This window comes from Alligator mississippiensis, chromosome 2 (genome assembly GCF_030867095.1).
Source record: "Alligator mississippiensis isolate rAllMis1 chromosome 2, rAllMis1, whole genome shotgun sequence".
Taxonomy (NCBI): Eukaryota; Metazoa; Chordata; order Crocodylia; family Alligatoridae; genus Alligator; species Alligator mississippiensis.
In genome coordinates, this window is record NC_081825.1 from 258,925,283 (window position 1) to 258,942,908 (window position 17,626).

The window sequence follows — 17,626 nt, forward strand, 5'->3', positions numbered from 1 at the left end:
GTTTAAATGTATCTGAATTAGTAAAGACTCTCCATACCTAGGGACCCTCAGAAGAGCTATCAGTTAGAACTGTGTGGGTTAGAAAACTGTTGTATGTGTTAAGGTTGTGAGGACAGAGATATAGTTCCAAAATTTGTGGTCTGCTTGAAGAGTAAGAGACAATGGGACCTACTTTTATTATTATTAATATTGTATTATTTTTATGTAAGTGACAGATGAATTGTTAGTATTTTATGTTGTCACATATTGCCTTTTCCTTTTTTATGTATTTCAGATGCATATTTGTCAAAGGCTGAAATTTATAGAAGGCAGGGTAATAATGCATTGGCAATCATAAATTACACATTAGCAGAGAAATGCAACCCTACTGATGATGACATTTATTTCCGGAGAGCTGAGTTGTTGGAGAATGGAAATGAATTGTTATTGGCCATGGAAGATTATACTAAAGTAGGTTTACCTTTTTGTTGTTTTAAAGTAAAGTGACAACTATATGCATCTTGCAAGCATCTTTCAGAAAGAGTTACTCTAACAAGAAAGAGAAAAGGAAAGAATGTCAGAGCCATGGAAGTTAATACATAATTTCTGTAACACACACCCAGAGAGAGAACTAAATTAACTATTAATTTATAAGCTTGTTTCATTTGGATGTGTGCTCCCTTTTTCAGATGAATGGGGAAAAATGGCAAAGGAGATTCAGGAACCAGGAAATTTTTTTAAGGAATGGAAGATAATTTATGTATCACATTCTTTACCATTTGGTTTCTGATTTTTAATCGGTAGGACTATTGCATAACAATTATTGGATCTCAAATATTGTATGCCTTCTTATTTTTCACGGTAGTGTTTTCGTTGCAACCCAAAAAGAACAGACGCACTAATGAAACATGGAATACATTCCTTTGAGAAATCAGCTTTGACTGTTGCTATTGAGGATTTTACAGCTGTGATTAAGGAAGACCCAAACAATGCTCAGGCAAGGTAAGATATGCAGCCTGGAATTATTATTTTAATATTGGAATAGACTTTGTGAATTCTCTACATTTTCAATATTTAATGCATGTTTTAGATGTCATACCAGTTAAATACCCAAACTTTCCAAATGATTTCTAACAGAAGTTGAAAATTGAGTCTTTTAGGCCAATGTATTCATTAGAGAAACTAAATATTGACTTCATGGGCATTGGACCAGTCCCAGTTCAGCAAAGCGGATAAATGTGTGCTTAAATGTGATTAAAGTGAATGTTTTAGAATTAGTTGGATTTAAACATATGCTTAAAGTTAAGGGCATGCTTAGTATTTAGTTTGTTGGATGCCTAATTCCCTTAATTTTCATGGAAAACTCCAACTTTAGCATTTCTGGATTCATAGATTCATAGATTGTAGAGTTGGAAGGGACCACAAAGGATCATCGTGTCTGACCCCCTGCCCCTGGCAGGAAAGAGGACTGAGGTCAGATGACCCCAGCCAGGTGACTATCAAGCCTCCTCTTGAAGACCTCTAAGTTAGGTGATAGCACCACCTCTCCTGGAAGCCCATTCCAGATTCTGGCCACCCTTACTGTAAAAAAAATTCTTCCTAATGTCTAACCTGAATCTGCTCTCTACTACTTTGCACCCATTATTCCTAGTTTATGAATATTATAGTTCTTCAGTATTCCTTATCGTTAAAGTATTGAAATCTGATTTTTAATTTTTTCTTTGCTTTTGAGTGTGTGATTTGAGGTTGGAGTCCAGGGTGGTGTGCAGCAAACCATATAGTCTTGCCCAGCTGGAGTTTTATTCCCTTGTATTTGGTAACATTCTGCAGAAGGTTATACACAATCTTAACTTTACACACTCTGGATTAGACTCTCCTAAGTGGCAATAAACTGAGCAGAAATAGGTAATCTCCTTTCATAGGGGAGCTCTCCAACGGTAGATGAAGTTTAGCTGCCTCCTGTCCCAGCAAACTCCCTCTTCTTCCATAGAGTGAACATGGAGAAGCAGATGTCTACCCTGCCAACAAACCTTTTTCTAGTGATTAGAATTTAGAATTTCTCCTTGGCCACTCTTGCCTTAGTGTAAAACTGTTAAAGATCAAAAAGCTATACTTGGATTCATTAAATCCTCCTGCTCACTAAAGCTCAGACACAGTTGAGAATTAGGTTGTTTGTATAGTTCCATTTACCTTAGTGGGTGCATCTAGATGAGCCCACACGTGCCTCTTACCACGTCTCAAATCAGTTTGAGACGTGGCAAGAGGCATGCTGGGAACAAAAAAAGGTTCCCTGTGCTGCATATTTGCCAGGCTCTGGGCTGCGTCCACGGTCTCCGCGCACTGTTGTGCCAGGCTGGTTCCATGCACGCAGCCTGGCATGACACGTGGTCCCTGCAAGCAGTGCCGGGCCCCAAGTGACAGCTGCCTGAAGGCTTACGGTTGGGCCTGTGCGATGTGGTGCAGGCAGCACTGGGTGCCAGGCAGCTGGGACTAAGCTGTGCTGCTCCAGGAGGGCCCTGAATGCCCTGACGGTCACTGCTGCTGTGAGGGTGAGCTGTGGGCCCTGTGGGGAGGCTGTGGCCCTGTCGGGGTGGAGCTATAGTCCCTGTAGGAGAGCAGTCCATGAGCTGTGTGGGGGAGCTGTGCCCTGTGGGGGGCAGGGGGCCCACCCCTCCAGGGCGTCCCCCCACAAGCCACCCCAAGAACCCCTCACCCACATACCTGACCTTGTGAGTCATGAGGGAGGGGACGGGGTGGGAGGCAGGCTGTGGGTTGAGAGGTTAGGTGCAAGGACAGGGGCAGGGCACTGGCATATCAGTGCTGATCAGCACTGCACATCCTGGTGACTGAAGGGGATAGGGGCAGCTCTGATATTTTTTAATGAGAAACAGGCCAAAAGTAAATGCCAAAGTGTATAGATACAGGGTCTTCATAAAGTCCTTGTTCACTTTTAAACTTTAATAACTTAGGTTGTAGGTCTGATAGAAACAATCTGTAATTGGCATCTAAAAGCAAATTTATTAAAGTTTTAGGACACCTAGAGTACACAATGCTGACTTCATAAGTAATAAATTTATTGTTAAATAAGATGGAGCTCTATACCACTATGCTCTGAATGTATGACAGTTCCTAAATGATGTTTTTCCCAAGAAGTGGATAGGCAGAGGTGGACCAATTGCTTGGTCACCTCATTCACCTGACCTGTTGCCACTGGACTTCTTTAATGGGGACATGTTAAAGGTGTAGTTTGCTTATCAAAACCACGTTCTTTGGTGGAACTTAGGGCTAGGATCACCAATGCAATTAGTGCAGTAACTCAAGAGCAACTGGGAAACGTTTTCAAGGAGTTGGAAAATCGGATTGAGCACTGTATCATGATGGATGGTGGTTATGTTGAAGTCTAGCATTGTGTATTCCAGTTGTCCTAAAACTTAAATAAATTTGCTTTTAGATGCTGTTTACAAATTGTTTCCATCATACCTACAACCTAAGTTATTAAAGTTTAAAAGTGCTTTACAAGGAATTGATGAAGACCCTGTATTTAGAATTTATTTTATTATGATGATAGAGGCACTGGTAGGCTTCCAAATTGCTTTAAACTTGTAAATATGTCAATAAAACATTGCCCAACTGATCTCTCTATATATAGTGGCATTTCATTTTAATAGCTAAAGAACACTATTTTGGGTATGTTAATGAGAGAATTTAGGTTTCTTATCAGAAAATTTTGCAACTTTTAAAAAGAGAACACCAGGATTTCTACTGGTGAGACAGGTAGCAAGACCTGGGCAGAGGAGCCTGTCCAGGGCCAGCACTGGGGACCCAGCTGGAGGGAAGATGAGGTGGCTGACCTCTTGGCCATTTGGGGCCAAGAGGACACACCTGGACAGTTTTAAGTGGGCCACTGCAAGGAGCACATCTTCTGGGTGATAGCTGCCCAGATGGCAGAGTGGTGGCACCCCATCTAGGTCTGGCAGGCACGCAGCCATGGGGCCGCAGGTCCAAGGGGGTGGATGCTATTGCAGGTGCCAGCAGGTCACAGCCAGGCAGCAGCCCTGACTCCCAGACTGCCGCAGTGTGTAGAGGAGGCAAGGGCCACTCCAGGTTAGGGCTGCTTCAGCAGTCAGCTGGCACAAGGGGTGGTGTCCCCAGAGACCAATTGGTCAGGCCTCGGAGCTTCTGAGGGCAGGTAGCCCTGAGCTGCTCACCAGGGCAGGTTTTTATACTGCTGAGGCCAGCACAGGGCAGGTTTCTATTTTGCTGAGGCCAGCACAGGTGCTGGCCCCAGGTTCTAGCTCCCCTTGGTTGCAGATCTGGGAGGAGCTGGGCCCTACAGATTCTGAACCAAGTGGCATAACTTGCTCCACACCAAAGTGCATGTCCAGGCACGTGCGCCGAGGCAAAAATCCCTGGCTTATATTTGTTCCGTTCCTGTTTGAGCTGCTGCAAGTGCATGTGTGGATGCGCTCAGTGAGGCTGCTCATAGTGTACATAAAGTTTATCATTTCAGAATCATTGGCTTAATTTGTATATTGTGTCACAATCATTTCTGTAGGGGGCCCCCAGAGCCTTGAGTTTCTCCTTTCTGCCCCACTGCTTGTCCCAAGGAACAGATGAAGGTTTCCCTGGGATAACTCCTTATCCATACAAGCCTTCACTCCACTGCCCCCACAGCTGGAGCAAGGGAATCTCTGCCAGCTCTAGGTAGCCTCCCCTTTGGGTTATGAAAGAAATTTTAGGTTTCCTTTCTTGTAGGGTGGTCTAGCCTGGAATATCACTTACCCAGAGAACTCCTACAGGCAACCAGTAACTAAAAAAAAGAACAAAAGGATTTATAACGTAGAAGAAAAAAAATTGCAAACAAAATTGACCACAAGTTTGGAAACAGAAGAAAAAGTAAAGTTTCTTACCCTCTAATCTGTCTACACCCTAGCCTTCCTGAGAGACCTTCTAGTATCACCAGAAATCAGCATTCCTACTGATTTTTGTCAGCCCTGGTTGCTGGGATCTTGGACCCTTTCCCAGACTGGGAAAAATATAAAGACCCTGATTCTATAATAGCTAGCCTCTCAAAAACTTCCAGGTCAGCCCCTCTCCCTTCCCCCATTAGCATTATTCTAGTTGCTCAAAGCATTCAAAAGCTTGTCTAACTTTACTCCAAGCATGCAGTTGGCCCAATAAAAGATATCATCCCAATACAATTCTTGCCTTTCCCCATTACAGACAGACTCTGGCTGGGAGTGGGAATTGTCCTTAAACATGCATCCCTAAGTTCCTTGGCTAAACTATGTCCAAAATCATAAAGAAATATGTAGATGGAATGACAATCTATACAGCGATAACAGGAACATACATGGATACAGCATAACATTGGCTTTCTAACAAGACACCACATGCCATATTAGTACTATAAAACACAAGAAAACATTTTCAGCACTCCACAAACCCCCAGAGCACTGTAAGTTTTATAACACATTGTAAAAAAGAAATAGGAGTAAGCACTTTATTTTAATTTAATGAAACTTATCAGGACTAAGCCATAATTAATAGGACATTATTGCTGTAGCAGTAGAGAGACCACGTTTTTCACATCTTGCATTGATAAAATAATCACAACAGTATCATTTTCTAGTTTTCTTTCATGTGATCCTGCATTTTACCTCACTTAATTATGTTGCTGATTTTATTTAACTTAATTTTTTTTAATTATTAAGGCATAGTCTATATCTTTCCAAGCCTGAAAACTGCTTTGCATTCACACAGAATTATTCTAATCAATGAGGCTCCAGGCAGGTGCATTGGTCCATTATACAGAATATCCTTGACTTAGTAGAGTTTGTGCAGGTGCAGTAGTCTGGCCATAAGAATCAGTTTGAAGGTCTTGGATTATTCAGAGTTGGTTTGTCAACTGAAAAAAAGAGGAAGAAATTCACCTCCTTTGATGTTCCTCTGTGGACCACTGCCTGGCCCTCCTACACCAGATTCATGGAGGCAGCACCAGTGACTTTGAGGAGGCCAGTGGCACACTTAACAATAGATTGGGTTGGTTTATCACAATTAAGTGAGGAGCCATGAGTGGAGGGGCTAGCTGCAGTCACCTGCAGAGGTGCAAAAGAGAGAGAGGTGCCTATTAGGGCTGTGTGAAACGGCTGTGTTTCGATTCAGTTTTGGATTCAGCCATTTCAGAGGACAGTGATTCATTTCAGTGTTTCAGATCACTGTCCTGTTTCATTTTGGCCAAATCTGTTTCGGAGATACGGTTCTGCCAAATCTCTTCTGATTCTGTTTCAAGTGGGCTGCCAGGGAAGCTTCAGGGCCAGCAGGGGCTTGGGGCCAGGGGCTACAGGACCCGAGCAGGGAGCAGGACAGGGCCGTGAGTGGCTTGTTTGGGGGAGGGCTGCTGTCCTCCATGCAGGCAAGGAGACCCCCGTGCAGATCTCTGATCCCTGTCATGCTGGGTTGTGAGGCAGGGAAGCAGTGCAGAGTGGTGAGCAAGCCTGCTGGTCTCTGCCTTGTAAGGGCCCCCAGATCTGTGTACCAGGTTTCAGCAGTCTTCCTGGCGCTTGGCGTGGGCTGTCTGCTGAAACCCTGCATGCAGATCTGTGGCTGCGCCCCCTGGCAAGAGCTGGGGAAGTGATCAGAGAGCTGGGGGAAGCAATCAGAGACCTGGGGAATCGAACCAGGAGCTAGATGTCAGTATCAGAGCAGTCCTTCCCCCCTCTTTCCCTTCCCTCTTCTTAGTTTTTGTTTCCCTGCAAGTCCAGCTCCAAAACTCCGAAATTCCAATTCCTTTTTGGAGCTGTTCCAGGGCCTTCCGTTTTGATTTGGATTTGGTATTTTGGGTGCCGAAATGGCCTGAAACACCTCCAAAATGGAACGTCTGTCAAAATTTTGCACAGCCTTAGTGGCTAATGGTTTGCAAAATTGACCAAAGTATTCATGTTGTACATAGCTTCATATGACTTTGTTTTCCCAGTGTACATTTTTAAGTAGACTTAAAAATTTATGTGATAAATTATTTTTTCCATACTAGGTTATATCGAGGAAGAGCTTATGCTACACAACAGCAATATAAAAATACCACAGAAGACTTCTCTGCTGCAATTCATCTAGACCCCCTTAATTGGTTAGCATTCTATTACAGAGGTTGTATGCTACGAAAGATTGATCCAAAGAGAGCTCTGCAGGATTTCAGTGTTTCTGGTATTGTTCTTAATTTTTATGTTGATGAATTGATAGGCTTGTCATATTAAAAAGAGAAAAGTCAATATTCACTAGCAGCTATCACACTGCAGAATGACATACCATGGCCATATCCTATTGTGCAAATTAAAAAATGCTCTAGTCATCTAGCATTTTCTGATAACTTCTTCCTTTTCATCTATATTAATTAATTCATTGTTAACATTAGACACTGGCTCTTATTGTTACTGCTGATAGACCTTTTCAGTTATTTTTTCAGTTTTATTATGTTCTCTTGATTTATTTTAATGATTTGAGTAGACATAAGGAATTTCAACTATGTCATTTTATGTATTTATTCCATTTTATTCATACCTTAGTTTTAAAGTACACGAACAAATGTCTTTGTACTGTGATTGCACTGGTTTATGATATTTTTATATAATACAAATCTGGATTGAAATTAATGTACAGAAGAGCTGTATAGTAAACACCAATAAATGCCAATATTGCCAAATTAAAATTTTAAAACATTTCCCTCCCCCAGTGCTCCTCAATGATACTTTTGAAAATCTTAGTTCTTTCTTTCATCGTGGGATCTTATATGCAGAACAGTCATGCTGGTCACTAGCAATATGCGACTTTGAAGATGTACTAGTTTTGGACAAGTGAGTGAACTCTAGACTTTTAATATGTTATATACAGTCTAAAGTGGAGGAAGAGTGGAAGGCTGTGTACATTTCTATCTGTCTAGCTATCTAAATATTGCCTGGGGGAATAGAGTTTGTTTACTTATTTAAAAATCTGTCCCTGGTATGGGAGAAAGTCGGATTTAATTTGTTCCTGTTAGGAAGTGAATAAAATGTAAGGGGAAAAATATGGGAGCAGGAAGGCTTTTAGAGTGGGACAGAAACAGGATTAAAAACTTAATTTTGTACATGTCTGTACCAGGGATAATAGGCATCCAGTTCTATGGCAGAGAGTGAAAAAGGCTACAGGGCTTCCAGACTGCTGGCTGTGTGGCAGGGATAACCTAACTTGGTAGAGCTGCATCAGAACCTCAGACCATGAAAGCAGAGACCGAGGCAGGATTTCTGTCTGCTCCCAGAAGTTTTCTTTGCTTTCATTTTATCCTGTTCTGGCATGCAACCACTTAAATCCAGCTAATTTTGCAGTACACTGATTGTGAGCCAAATGCAAATATCCCACAAAATTATCTTTTTTCCTCCTCAATCCCACTCTCAACAGATTATTTCCCCCTCCTTCTCCCCTCTTCCCCTCCCTCCCCCCCGTGTCCCCAGTGACACTAACATGGTGGTGAATCTATTTGGTTCTAGCAGTTTCCAGGCAAATCCCTATGATGAACTCGGGCCCCCTCACAGCTTTCCAGGAAACAGCAGAAAACCAAGGAGGGAGGGTCCTGAGGGAAATCTGAGACTTTTTTTCCCCTAAACATTTAGTTTTAACAAATCAAAATTTTGCAACATAGATCAGTGTGTAAGTGCATTTTACAGTGATTAAGTATTTAAATAGGTATACAGCACCACAAGATTAACAGGAAGTTCAGAAAATTGAATACTCTAAGGTCATATGTAAGTGGGCTTTTGGATAGGAAAGAATTGCCCAAAGCCATACTTTAAAACTTTCTTAAAACAATGATGCAGTGCCACTGAAAAGTGCCCTTAACCATCTCTGGCAGACAAGGTTCTTGGGGTAAACGTGATATCTTTTATTAGACAAACTGAAAAGTTGGAAAAATTGTCTTTTGCAAGCTTTTGGGCACAAAGGGTGCTTGTGCTTGAAAGCTTGTAAAGAACAATTTTTCAGCTATAATGTTGGTCTAATAGGCTCAGGACAGACATTACACACAAACTGGTTTAAGTGATCAGAAATTGGTTTAAGCCTGCAACAGAAGAGACGTTCAGTCCATGTAAACCAGTTTCAAAATGGCTGAAACCGGTTTGAGAAAAACATAGTTGAATGTAGTATCAGATTTAACTGATTTGGGTCAAACCAGTTTATGCAATGTCTGCCCCAGACCCCTTCCTGGTTTAAGTTAAACCAGAGGCCCCCAGCATCCTGGCATGCTCTCTGGGCTGGGCTCTGCTCCAGTGGAGCAGGGCTGACCCCGCCCCTCTGCTCCCCAGCTGAGCAGGGTCAAGTAGGGACAGGCAGGGGTGGGGGTCTGGACAGAAAAGGGTTTAATTACCCCCTCCCTGTTCCACTGGCAAGACCCGAGTCAGGTCTGCTGGTGCTCCCCTGCCTTGCTACTGCAGCAGCAGGATGGCATGGCTCCTGAGGCAGAGGAGGCAGGGAGGGGTGTTATTCCCCCCTCTACCCCCACTACCCCGAGAGGACTGCAGCTGGGTCTGCCCAGTCCAACTGCTGCTGCCACTTGCTCTCTGCTTGGGGCAAGTGACCAAATAAGTCCCCTCCCTCAGATGCTGGAAGGAGGGAGAATAACCCTCGCCCCTGCCTAAGGAGCCCTGCCAGCTGATATCTGGCCGTGCCCCCACCTGGCTGCTGTAGCAGTGAGGGGGCAGGGCCCTTTATGGGGGCAGCAGCCCCTGTCATAGTGTTGGGGAATGTAAGCACCTTCCCAGCGGAGGGCCCCTGCTGCAGTGTGGGCAGAGATGCCGCAGACTGTGCGTATTGGCACTGGAGGGGCTGCCATGATCCACAGCAGCTTTCCTTGCCCTGTAGTGCAGTCCCCTGCCAGCAAGAGGCATGCACTTGGGGAAACTGTGACAAGGGCTGCTGCCCCCATCATTGTCACTCCCCACTCGCTGCTCCAGCAGCCGGATGGGGGCAGGCCTAGACGCTGGCCAGCAGGGCCCCCTAGGCAGGGGGCAGAGAGCTGAGTTATTTTGCCCATCTGCCCCCTGCCTAGGTTATTCCCCCTCCCTCTGGCATCCTGGGAAGGGGGCTTATTCTGCAACTTACCCCAAGCAGGGAGCAAGTGGCAGTTGGGGCGGGCAAACGCAGCGGTTGTCTCCCAGGGGCAGTGGGAGTAAAGGGGGCAATAACCCCCTTCCTGTCCCCTCTGCCTCAGGGGCCATGCCAGCCCGCCACTCCAGCAGTGAGGGGGAGCGTCTGGCAGACCCGGCTTGGGTCCCTGCCAGTGGGACAGGGAGTGGGGAATTAAACCCCTCTCTGGCCAGTTCAACCCAGTCTGGCCATGCCCCCCCACAAGCACAACTTCCCTGCAGCAGGCACATGCCCGCATTTCCCCAGTCCACAAGGAATATCTGTGCTGTAACAAATCGGTTCAGTCTAGCCAGGTTAGACTAACCTGCAAAAATTGAATCAATTTAGGCTCCAGCTTTTTGAATGCCTGTCCCTAGCCATAAAAGATACAGAGAATCTTGTCTGCATATGACCTTAGAAAACACAGCTACAACCAACACCTCCATATGCATCTCTAATAGAATTAAATGAAAAATCATCAGTCAAGGAGACTAATTCAACTTGTATACTAATTTCAGTTTTGAAGCCAGATACATAGGGATCCAGGAGGAAATCACAGAATACTGATGAAAATAGGCTTATATACTTGCGAATTTATTATAAACACTAACTAAAATGCGAAGACTAGTATTTGGGAAAACCAATAACTCTGCATATATACAGGTATCAGTATTTAGGAGAACTCAAAAGTTAACCAATGCATTTAATGGAAATTGTGCATATAAATATGAGATTCAGCGTTTTGACTGCCTAGAGGTATTTTATAGCCTTATAAAAACAGTAGATGAAACATGTACTGAACAATAGTTTATATAATATTATTTTATCTCATAACATAATGAATAATAAGACTATATTCTGTTTCTAGAGGCTTTTCCTTGGCTTACATAAATATTGGCCTTATATTACTATGGCATCTGGATCATTATTATGAAGCTATTCGACAATTTTCCAATGCAATTGAAGTTGATCCTACAAACATGAGACCTTATGTATGTAGAGCTCAAGCATATCATAAGGTATTGTATGCCTTTTGTTTTTGTTTAGCACTTTAACCATACTTTATTTACATTTTATAGTTGTTACAAAACATTTTAATATATATTTAGGTGATGGTCCTGAACAGAATTAAAGTACATGCTTAACTTTTATATGCTCTGAGTAGTCCTGTGACTTCACTGGAGCTATTTGCAAAGATGCATATTATGTACTGTTATTGATATGTGATGTAAAATAGAATATTTCAAATCTTACATTATTTATTTATATTACATTATTTACATGATCAAATTTTACATTATTTATTTTTTATTCTTCAAATAATTGGAAGCTTCTCCTGAGTATTGAATCAAAACACCTTGTCTTTTTTAGATTAAAATATCTCCTATTTGTGTTGTAAGAAAATGGATTGACAAGAAATTTAATTCCAAAACTAAATTTTAAAGTGTAAACTTTCTAAAAACTGATTTTCTTCTGGAAATAATTGTTTTTACTGCCAGTGGGAGTGAAATCATATTTCAGAATGTCTAAACTTGCCATAAAATGGAAATTTCACGTTCTTCTTTAAGTGTCATTGTATATAGATTCTACCCATTGTGTACCTGCACCCAGTACAAAGGAGTTCCAAGTGGTTTATTCTGGCTGCGTTAATTGAGTTATTTGTACCCTCTGCCACTCCCTCTCCTGTGAGCATGAAGAGAGGAAATGCTCAAACTTCCACTTTCCTCTGACCACTTTCTGGCAGAGAGTTGGAATACTTGTACTATAGTGTTTAGATAGATAGATAGATAGATAGATAGATAGATAGATAGATAGATAGATAGATAGATAGATAGATAGATAGATAGATAGATAGATAGATACTTACTGGGGGGTTTATTGTTGTTACTGTATTTTTACTGTTATTGATGATGTTTCCTTTTAGTAATTCATTGGAAGAAAAAGAAAAATTGGAAAGTTAACATTATACTGGCAGTACCAGAGTTTTCAGTCTTCAGTGGCTGAACTAAGATCTCCAGATGTTAAAGCTTGTCCATTTTGTGGTGGCATAATTCCACTCACTGAGGGACTTGATAAATATCTTTATTGCTTAGGAGAAAGTCATCTTTCTTTCCTTGCCTAAGATAATATGTAAAACATTCAAGAAATGTACATGAGAGGTAAAACAGTCAGGACCTGAAATTCTTCCTCATGCAGAAGTTCTCCATAATAGTGTCTGACTGAAATTTCCTAATAATAATATGTCTTTGTTATCTAAACTAGAGGTTTTTTTTATACCTAGAGGTTTTTTTATTCCTAGTTTATTTTTTAAATTTTTCAGCAGGGGGGTACTTTAATGGAGCTTAGCTCTGAGTGTGGGCTGCTTCCAACCTTACTTGTGCCGCTGCTGCTGGAGCTGGGGTGTATACAACACTCGCCTCTGCCATGCCATTGCCTACACTTTTCACTACCACCACTTCAGCCGTGTGGCTGAAGTCCTCCCCCATCCCCCCCAGCTTTGCCAGCCAGATCTGGCTTGTCGGTTGTATGTTGTCAACCCCTGATCTAAACTATAAACCACCAGTACTCCTACTGTGCCTGATAGTTTTCTATTAGACGACTCATTTAGTAGCCATGCACTCAAACTGCAGACCTCATGTACCTAAAGGGCTTCTCAAAAATCTACAGCACTGACAGTAAAACTATTCATTTCTAAAACAAAGATTCTGTGACTACCCTTACCTGGACAATTGTTTAATTTGAAAGAAACTAAAATTCTAGGTCATAATATCAGTGAAACTATTTCTCTGCTCACTATCTTTACTGTATCTGAAATCAACCTCAGTTAATCAAATCTGATACCATGCCATCTGATGGCATGAATTAATCTGCAAAGTCCGAGCAACAAGAGTCTTCCTTCTGTAAGAAAGATTCCGGATGATCTGTCTGCAAATAGCCCAATTGCAGAACCATCTTTACACTTCATTAAAGAAGTGCCTCAGAATGCTGGACCACATGGCCCTATGTACCTTTGTGACTCCATATGACAGGCATGTAGGAGAAACTGTGAACCAGTATATTCTTTAGTTTGTATGATTTTGGACTATTGGTTGATATTAAACAATTAGTTCAGTTTTTTAACTTTAATAAAAGTTTATAGAACAGTCTTTTCACCATGTCATTTACATGTCCAAGGTACTTCTGTTTTTATCCATTAAACAATTGTTAGTTTGTTTTTGAAAGATGTGGGTTAGTTTTTTCCACCAATAAGTAAGGTGTCACCACTTGAACTTTTGAATTTAACGTTCTCGTTTTTGTTGGAACTATTGTTTGAGCTGAAGTCTTCTTGTTTAGTTCTCTACTTATAAATGAAAACAACATTTTTAGTAGCCATAGAATAAGTGAGGTAAGTGGAGATAAGTAATCTTGATTTCCTAATTTCCTGTGGATAGGAAAATGAGATTTCATCCTAAACTTTTTGCCTGTAAATGCTCCACCTCCCAGTGCTCTTTTTTCTGCTAGGCCATGCAAGTTTGTAAGGCCCTGATACATATTCATTTAATGGTACGATGTGATTTTATCCCTAAACCCAACAATTGTGCCTCTTCCCATGTCATGTATATGGCAGGAAGAGTAAGTGTGGATTAAGGAATCAGATCCTAGTCGCATCATTGCTACTATCCAATATAAGGGGAATTTGAGATCATAATCCCAGGCTCCTCCTGGACCAGCAAGTTGGACCAAAGCCAACAGTCAGCTGATTGTCAAAACCCCATGCCCAGGAGTAGGGGTACACTGATAGAGATTTTTTAGGCTGATACCAATAGCCAGTTTTTAAGGAGACGCATCGGCAATACCAATCCAATTTCTGATACACAGCCCAGCAGTTTGAAGAGCAGTGTCCGGCTGGTAAGTCTGTTGTGGTGGAAGGAGAGGGGGGGAGAGAAGGGGCATGGGGGGGTCAGATTGAGGCCTTTGTGGTGAGGGAGGGAGTGGGGCTTGAGCAGGGGCTGGGCCAAACACTGCCTAGACAGGGCAGGACCTGGGACTGAGTCATGGCTCATCTACGGGCCGTGGGGGGAGGCAGCTCCTGCCACTGCATGTACCCTGGGAGGGCATGGCGGGCATGTGCCCCCCAGATCTGCACATGGGGTGGGGCAGGCTGCCACTGCAGGCTGGGGCTTCACCAGGCTCTTCTCGGCAGGGGCTGGGCTGGGCTGTGTTTGGGGCGGGCAGCGGTGGCGCTGGGAGAGGGGTTGTGAGGGGGCTGCAACCACCCCAAAATTCACTGTAATCCCCCAACCGTCCCTTCAAGTGTTGCCACCTGCGCCAAGCTCAGCCCAACCCAGTCCCTGCCAGGACCAGCGAGGTGCAGCCCCAGTCCCAACCTACCCTGCCCCACGCAGCTCCAGGGGCACACACCTCCCATCCCCTGCCAGGGTGTGCGCAGCGGCAGAAGCGCCCCCCTCCCTGCAGCCCCCAAACAAATGGTGGCTCTGTCCCACACCCCGCCCCAGCTGGGCAGCCCCAGCCCCACTTCCTTCTTCACTGCAGGGGCCTCAATCTGTCTCCCTCCCCATACCCGTTACCTCCCTCCCCTTTCACCACAACAGACTTACCAGCTGGATGCAGCTCTCTGTGGTGCTGGGCTGTGCTCCTTGCTGCCTATGTGCTGTGCTGCAGCTCCGTACATGCAAGGGGCATTTATTGGCCAAATTATCGCCCATATCAGGCAAAAAAAAAAAAAAGCTGATTCCTGATACAGTCAATTTTCTTTACATAAGTGCCGATCCAATATCAGACCAATGTATGGATGCACCTCTACCCAGGAGCTCTGGCTGGGCAGCTGCTGGGCATAGGGAAGCCAAAGAGTTTCCCCCACTGGGGACTTTAAACCCTGCAAGAAGCTTTTGATCCTCTGTGCTTGGCATGTGGGGTTTAAAGTTCCTGGTGGGAAAGCCCTTCAGTTCCCTCCTTCTCTTGCTCCCTGTCCCAGCCTTGGTCTGGGGCCAACGATCAGCTGATTGAAAGGCTGGTTCCAGACCCCTGGGTAGTCCTGGTCCCAGGACCAGCAATAAGCTAAGTGTCAGCGCTGGCAACATGTTCAATTTGGCTAAGTACAGACTGTCAATAAGTCCAAGGCTGAATTGATTAAGTCTTTGCAGGTTAGTCTAAGCTGCAGAGCTTAAATTGAGAAAAATGGCCAGACATTTACGTTTGATTCAGGAAATGCAGCCACATGCCTGCAGTGGCTTAGGCCAGAAGCTGGGGGGTGCTAGAGCATGACTCTGGCATATAACCAGCATGGGCTGTGTGTTTGCTTTGTCTTCCTACTGCCCCAAGGTTTTGGGGATTTATAGTCCAGAATCAGAGCAGCAGGACTCTGCAGGGGTTGCTCATCACTTCCTCTTCCTGCTTCTAGGTGCCTCTGGGATTTGTAGTCCACAGTCGCAGTCAGCAGTAAGTTTGAATGGGGGAAGGGGTGTTTAACCTCCCTTCCCTGGCCCCAGACCTCAGCTGGGGTTTGTCTGGGGAGAGCAGTTTCCCTATTCCCCCTCCCCCCTGACTGGGCTGCATCCCCAGCTGGGCTTGCCTCCCCCCCACCCTTTGTCAGCCAGTTTTCACTGCTCCTGCTAGGGATCAGAGGGGCAGGGCCACCCCTGCTTTGCTGGAGCAGACAGCACAGCCCAAGCCAGGGCTGCAAAGCATGGTGGGGGACTGTGATTTAACTTGAACCAGGAAGATGTCTGGAACAAACATTTCATAAACTGGTTTGACCTAAATCACTTAAATGTGATACTACATTCAACTAGGTTTGTCTAATCCAGTTTCAGCCATTTTGAAATTGGTTTATGTGCAGTGAGCTTCTATGCTGTTACAGGTTTAAACCAGTTTCTGATCCCTTAAATCAGTTTGTGTGTAATTTCTGTCCCTAGCCTTTAAGGCACCATACAACGAGCCATAAAAACGTTCTACATAATATGTGGAATGTTTTATGAACTGTCTGCCATTTTATGTGTAGCACCCAATGTCACAGTTAACATGTTCATTATGGCATAAATGTAATGTGCACAGGGGGCCTAAGAAAAAGAAAATTATACACTTTTGATTTTGTCTTAAACTGGGGAAAATGCATTCAGAAATCACCTAAACTTGTTTCAGCATGTTTATAACTCTCACTCATTGTTTATACCTCCTGACCTAAAAACAGTGTAGGCCATGTTAATATGGTGCCACACACAGGTTAATTAGCACTGCTGGGAAGCAGCCACCTGAAGCAATTAGCCCACCTGAAACTGCACTGAAGTGACACTTCCAGTTTGTAATGTTGTTTGCAGCATGTTAAAACATGTTGCTGCCTGGCAAGGTAGGGATAAATTTGCTGTTTCTTTCCCCTTCTAGTAGATCTAAAGGGAACCTAGTTTTAGCCTAGAGATCGAAGCTGATTACTGACTGCATCAGTTCTTCCAATTCTTATTAGAGCCTTTTCCACTAGCAGTCAGGCTGCCTCAATAGCTTGCTTCAACAGATTCTCATCAGGCAAAGTAACTGCCTGATGGTTGGGACATCTCTCTGTGGCTTCAGGAAGGGGAGATCACAGGTACACAAATCACATGAACATTTCCTATAGAATACCGTTGGTAAAAATGTCCTGTTCTCTTCTGTAAAGAGCACATTGAACACTGTAAATGATCCATGTGCCCATCTCTTCTTGAAGAACTGCAGTTACTGCAGTGGTAAATAAGTTAATTTCAGATGTAAGGGTGAGTAACAAGCTTTTTTTTTTTTTTTTTTTTTTTTTGTAAATAACAGGTTCATGATGTACAGTTAGCATTAAAGGATATAAATCGAGCCATTCATCTTTACCCAAATGAATCTTATTTATGGATAACAAGGTAGGAAAAAGTTCTCTGGACTTAGAAATATCCCATTTCACAACTATTGTCATTTACAGTAGGCTTTATTAGTAGATATATTAATATTGCAGATATTTTGAATGTGCTTCATTGAAGAAAAATACACAAAATGTGATATTTGAATAATACTTTTAGTGATATTAAAATTCTGTAAATCACTAAGATGGAGAGAAGGAGCTGACATGGCATGCAGAATACTGCAAAACAAAGGCTCTGAAGGGGCTTGGGAAAGAGGGGTGGATGGGAACAGGGCAAACCTAAATTCTTCTAAAATTCATAATTTAAATATGTGCTTTGAATGGACAAGACAAATAATGACCTTTCTGGAGTATCCCCATAGTGGAACAAGTGTGAAGAGCTGATTCTACACCTCCCTAGGCCTGAAACTGACTTCATGGGAGCTAAATGGCTAAATACTTCAGACTTGATCTTTACCTGGCCTCTTCAGTGGATCCTAAAAGGTCCATTATTCTAAAAGTCCTTTTTTTCTCCCTAAATCTGTTTCTCTTATCAAGAAAAAAAAAGCTTTCATTAAGCATCTTACCTCTGCTCATTATACCCGTTTTATACCCTTTCTGGTACCCTGCAAGTTTTTGCTCCTC

General features: G+C 43.2%; 1 protein-coding gene across 5 annotated transcripts in view; it reads left to right on the forward strand.

Moving 5' to 3' along the window:
- TTC6 (tetratricopeptide repeat domain 6) overlaps positions 1-17,626 on the forward strand; it is a 122,452-nt gene that overhangs the window by 46,351 nt on the left and 58,475 nt on the right. For all 5 annotated transcript variants that reach the window (XM_059723065.1, XM_059723069.1, XM_059723067.1 and 2 more), the window contains 6 exons: positions 275-450; positions 845-981; positions 7,013-7,182; positions 7,709-7,829; positions 10,997-11,147; positions 16,921-17,003. In XM_059723065.1, the coding sequence (XP_059579048.1) occupies positions 275-450; positions 845-981; positions 7,013-7,182; positions 7,709-7,829; positions 10,997-11,147; positions 16,921-17,003 (838 nt within the window). The remainder of the gene's footprint in view (positions 1-274; positions 451-844; positions 982-7,012; positions 7,183-7,708; positions 7,830-10,996; positions 11,148-16,920; positions 17,004-17,626) is intronic.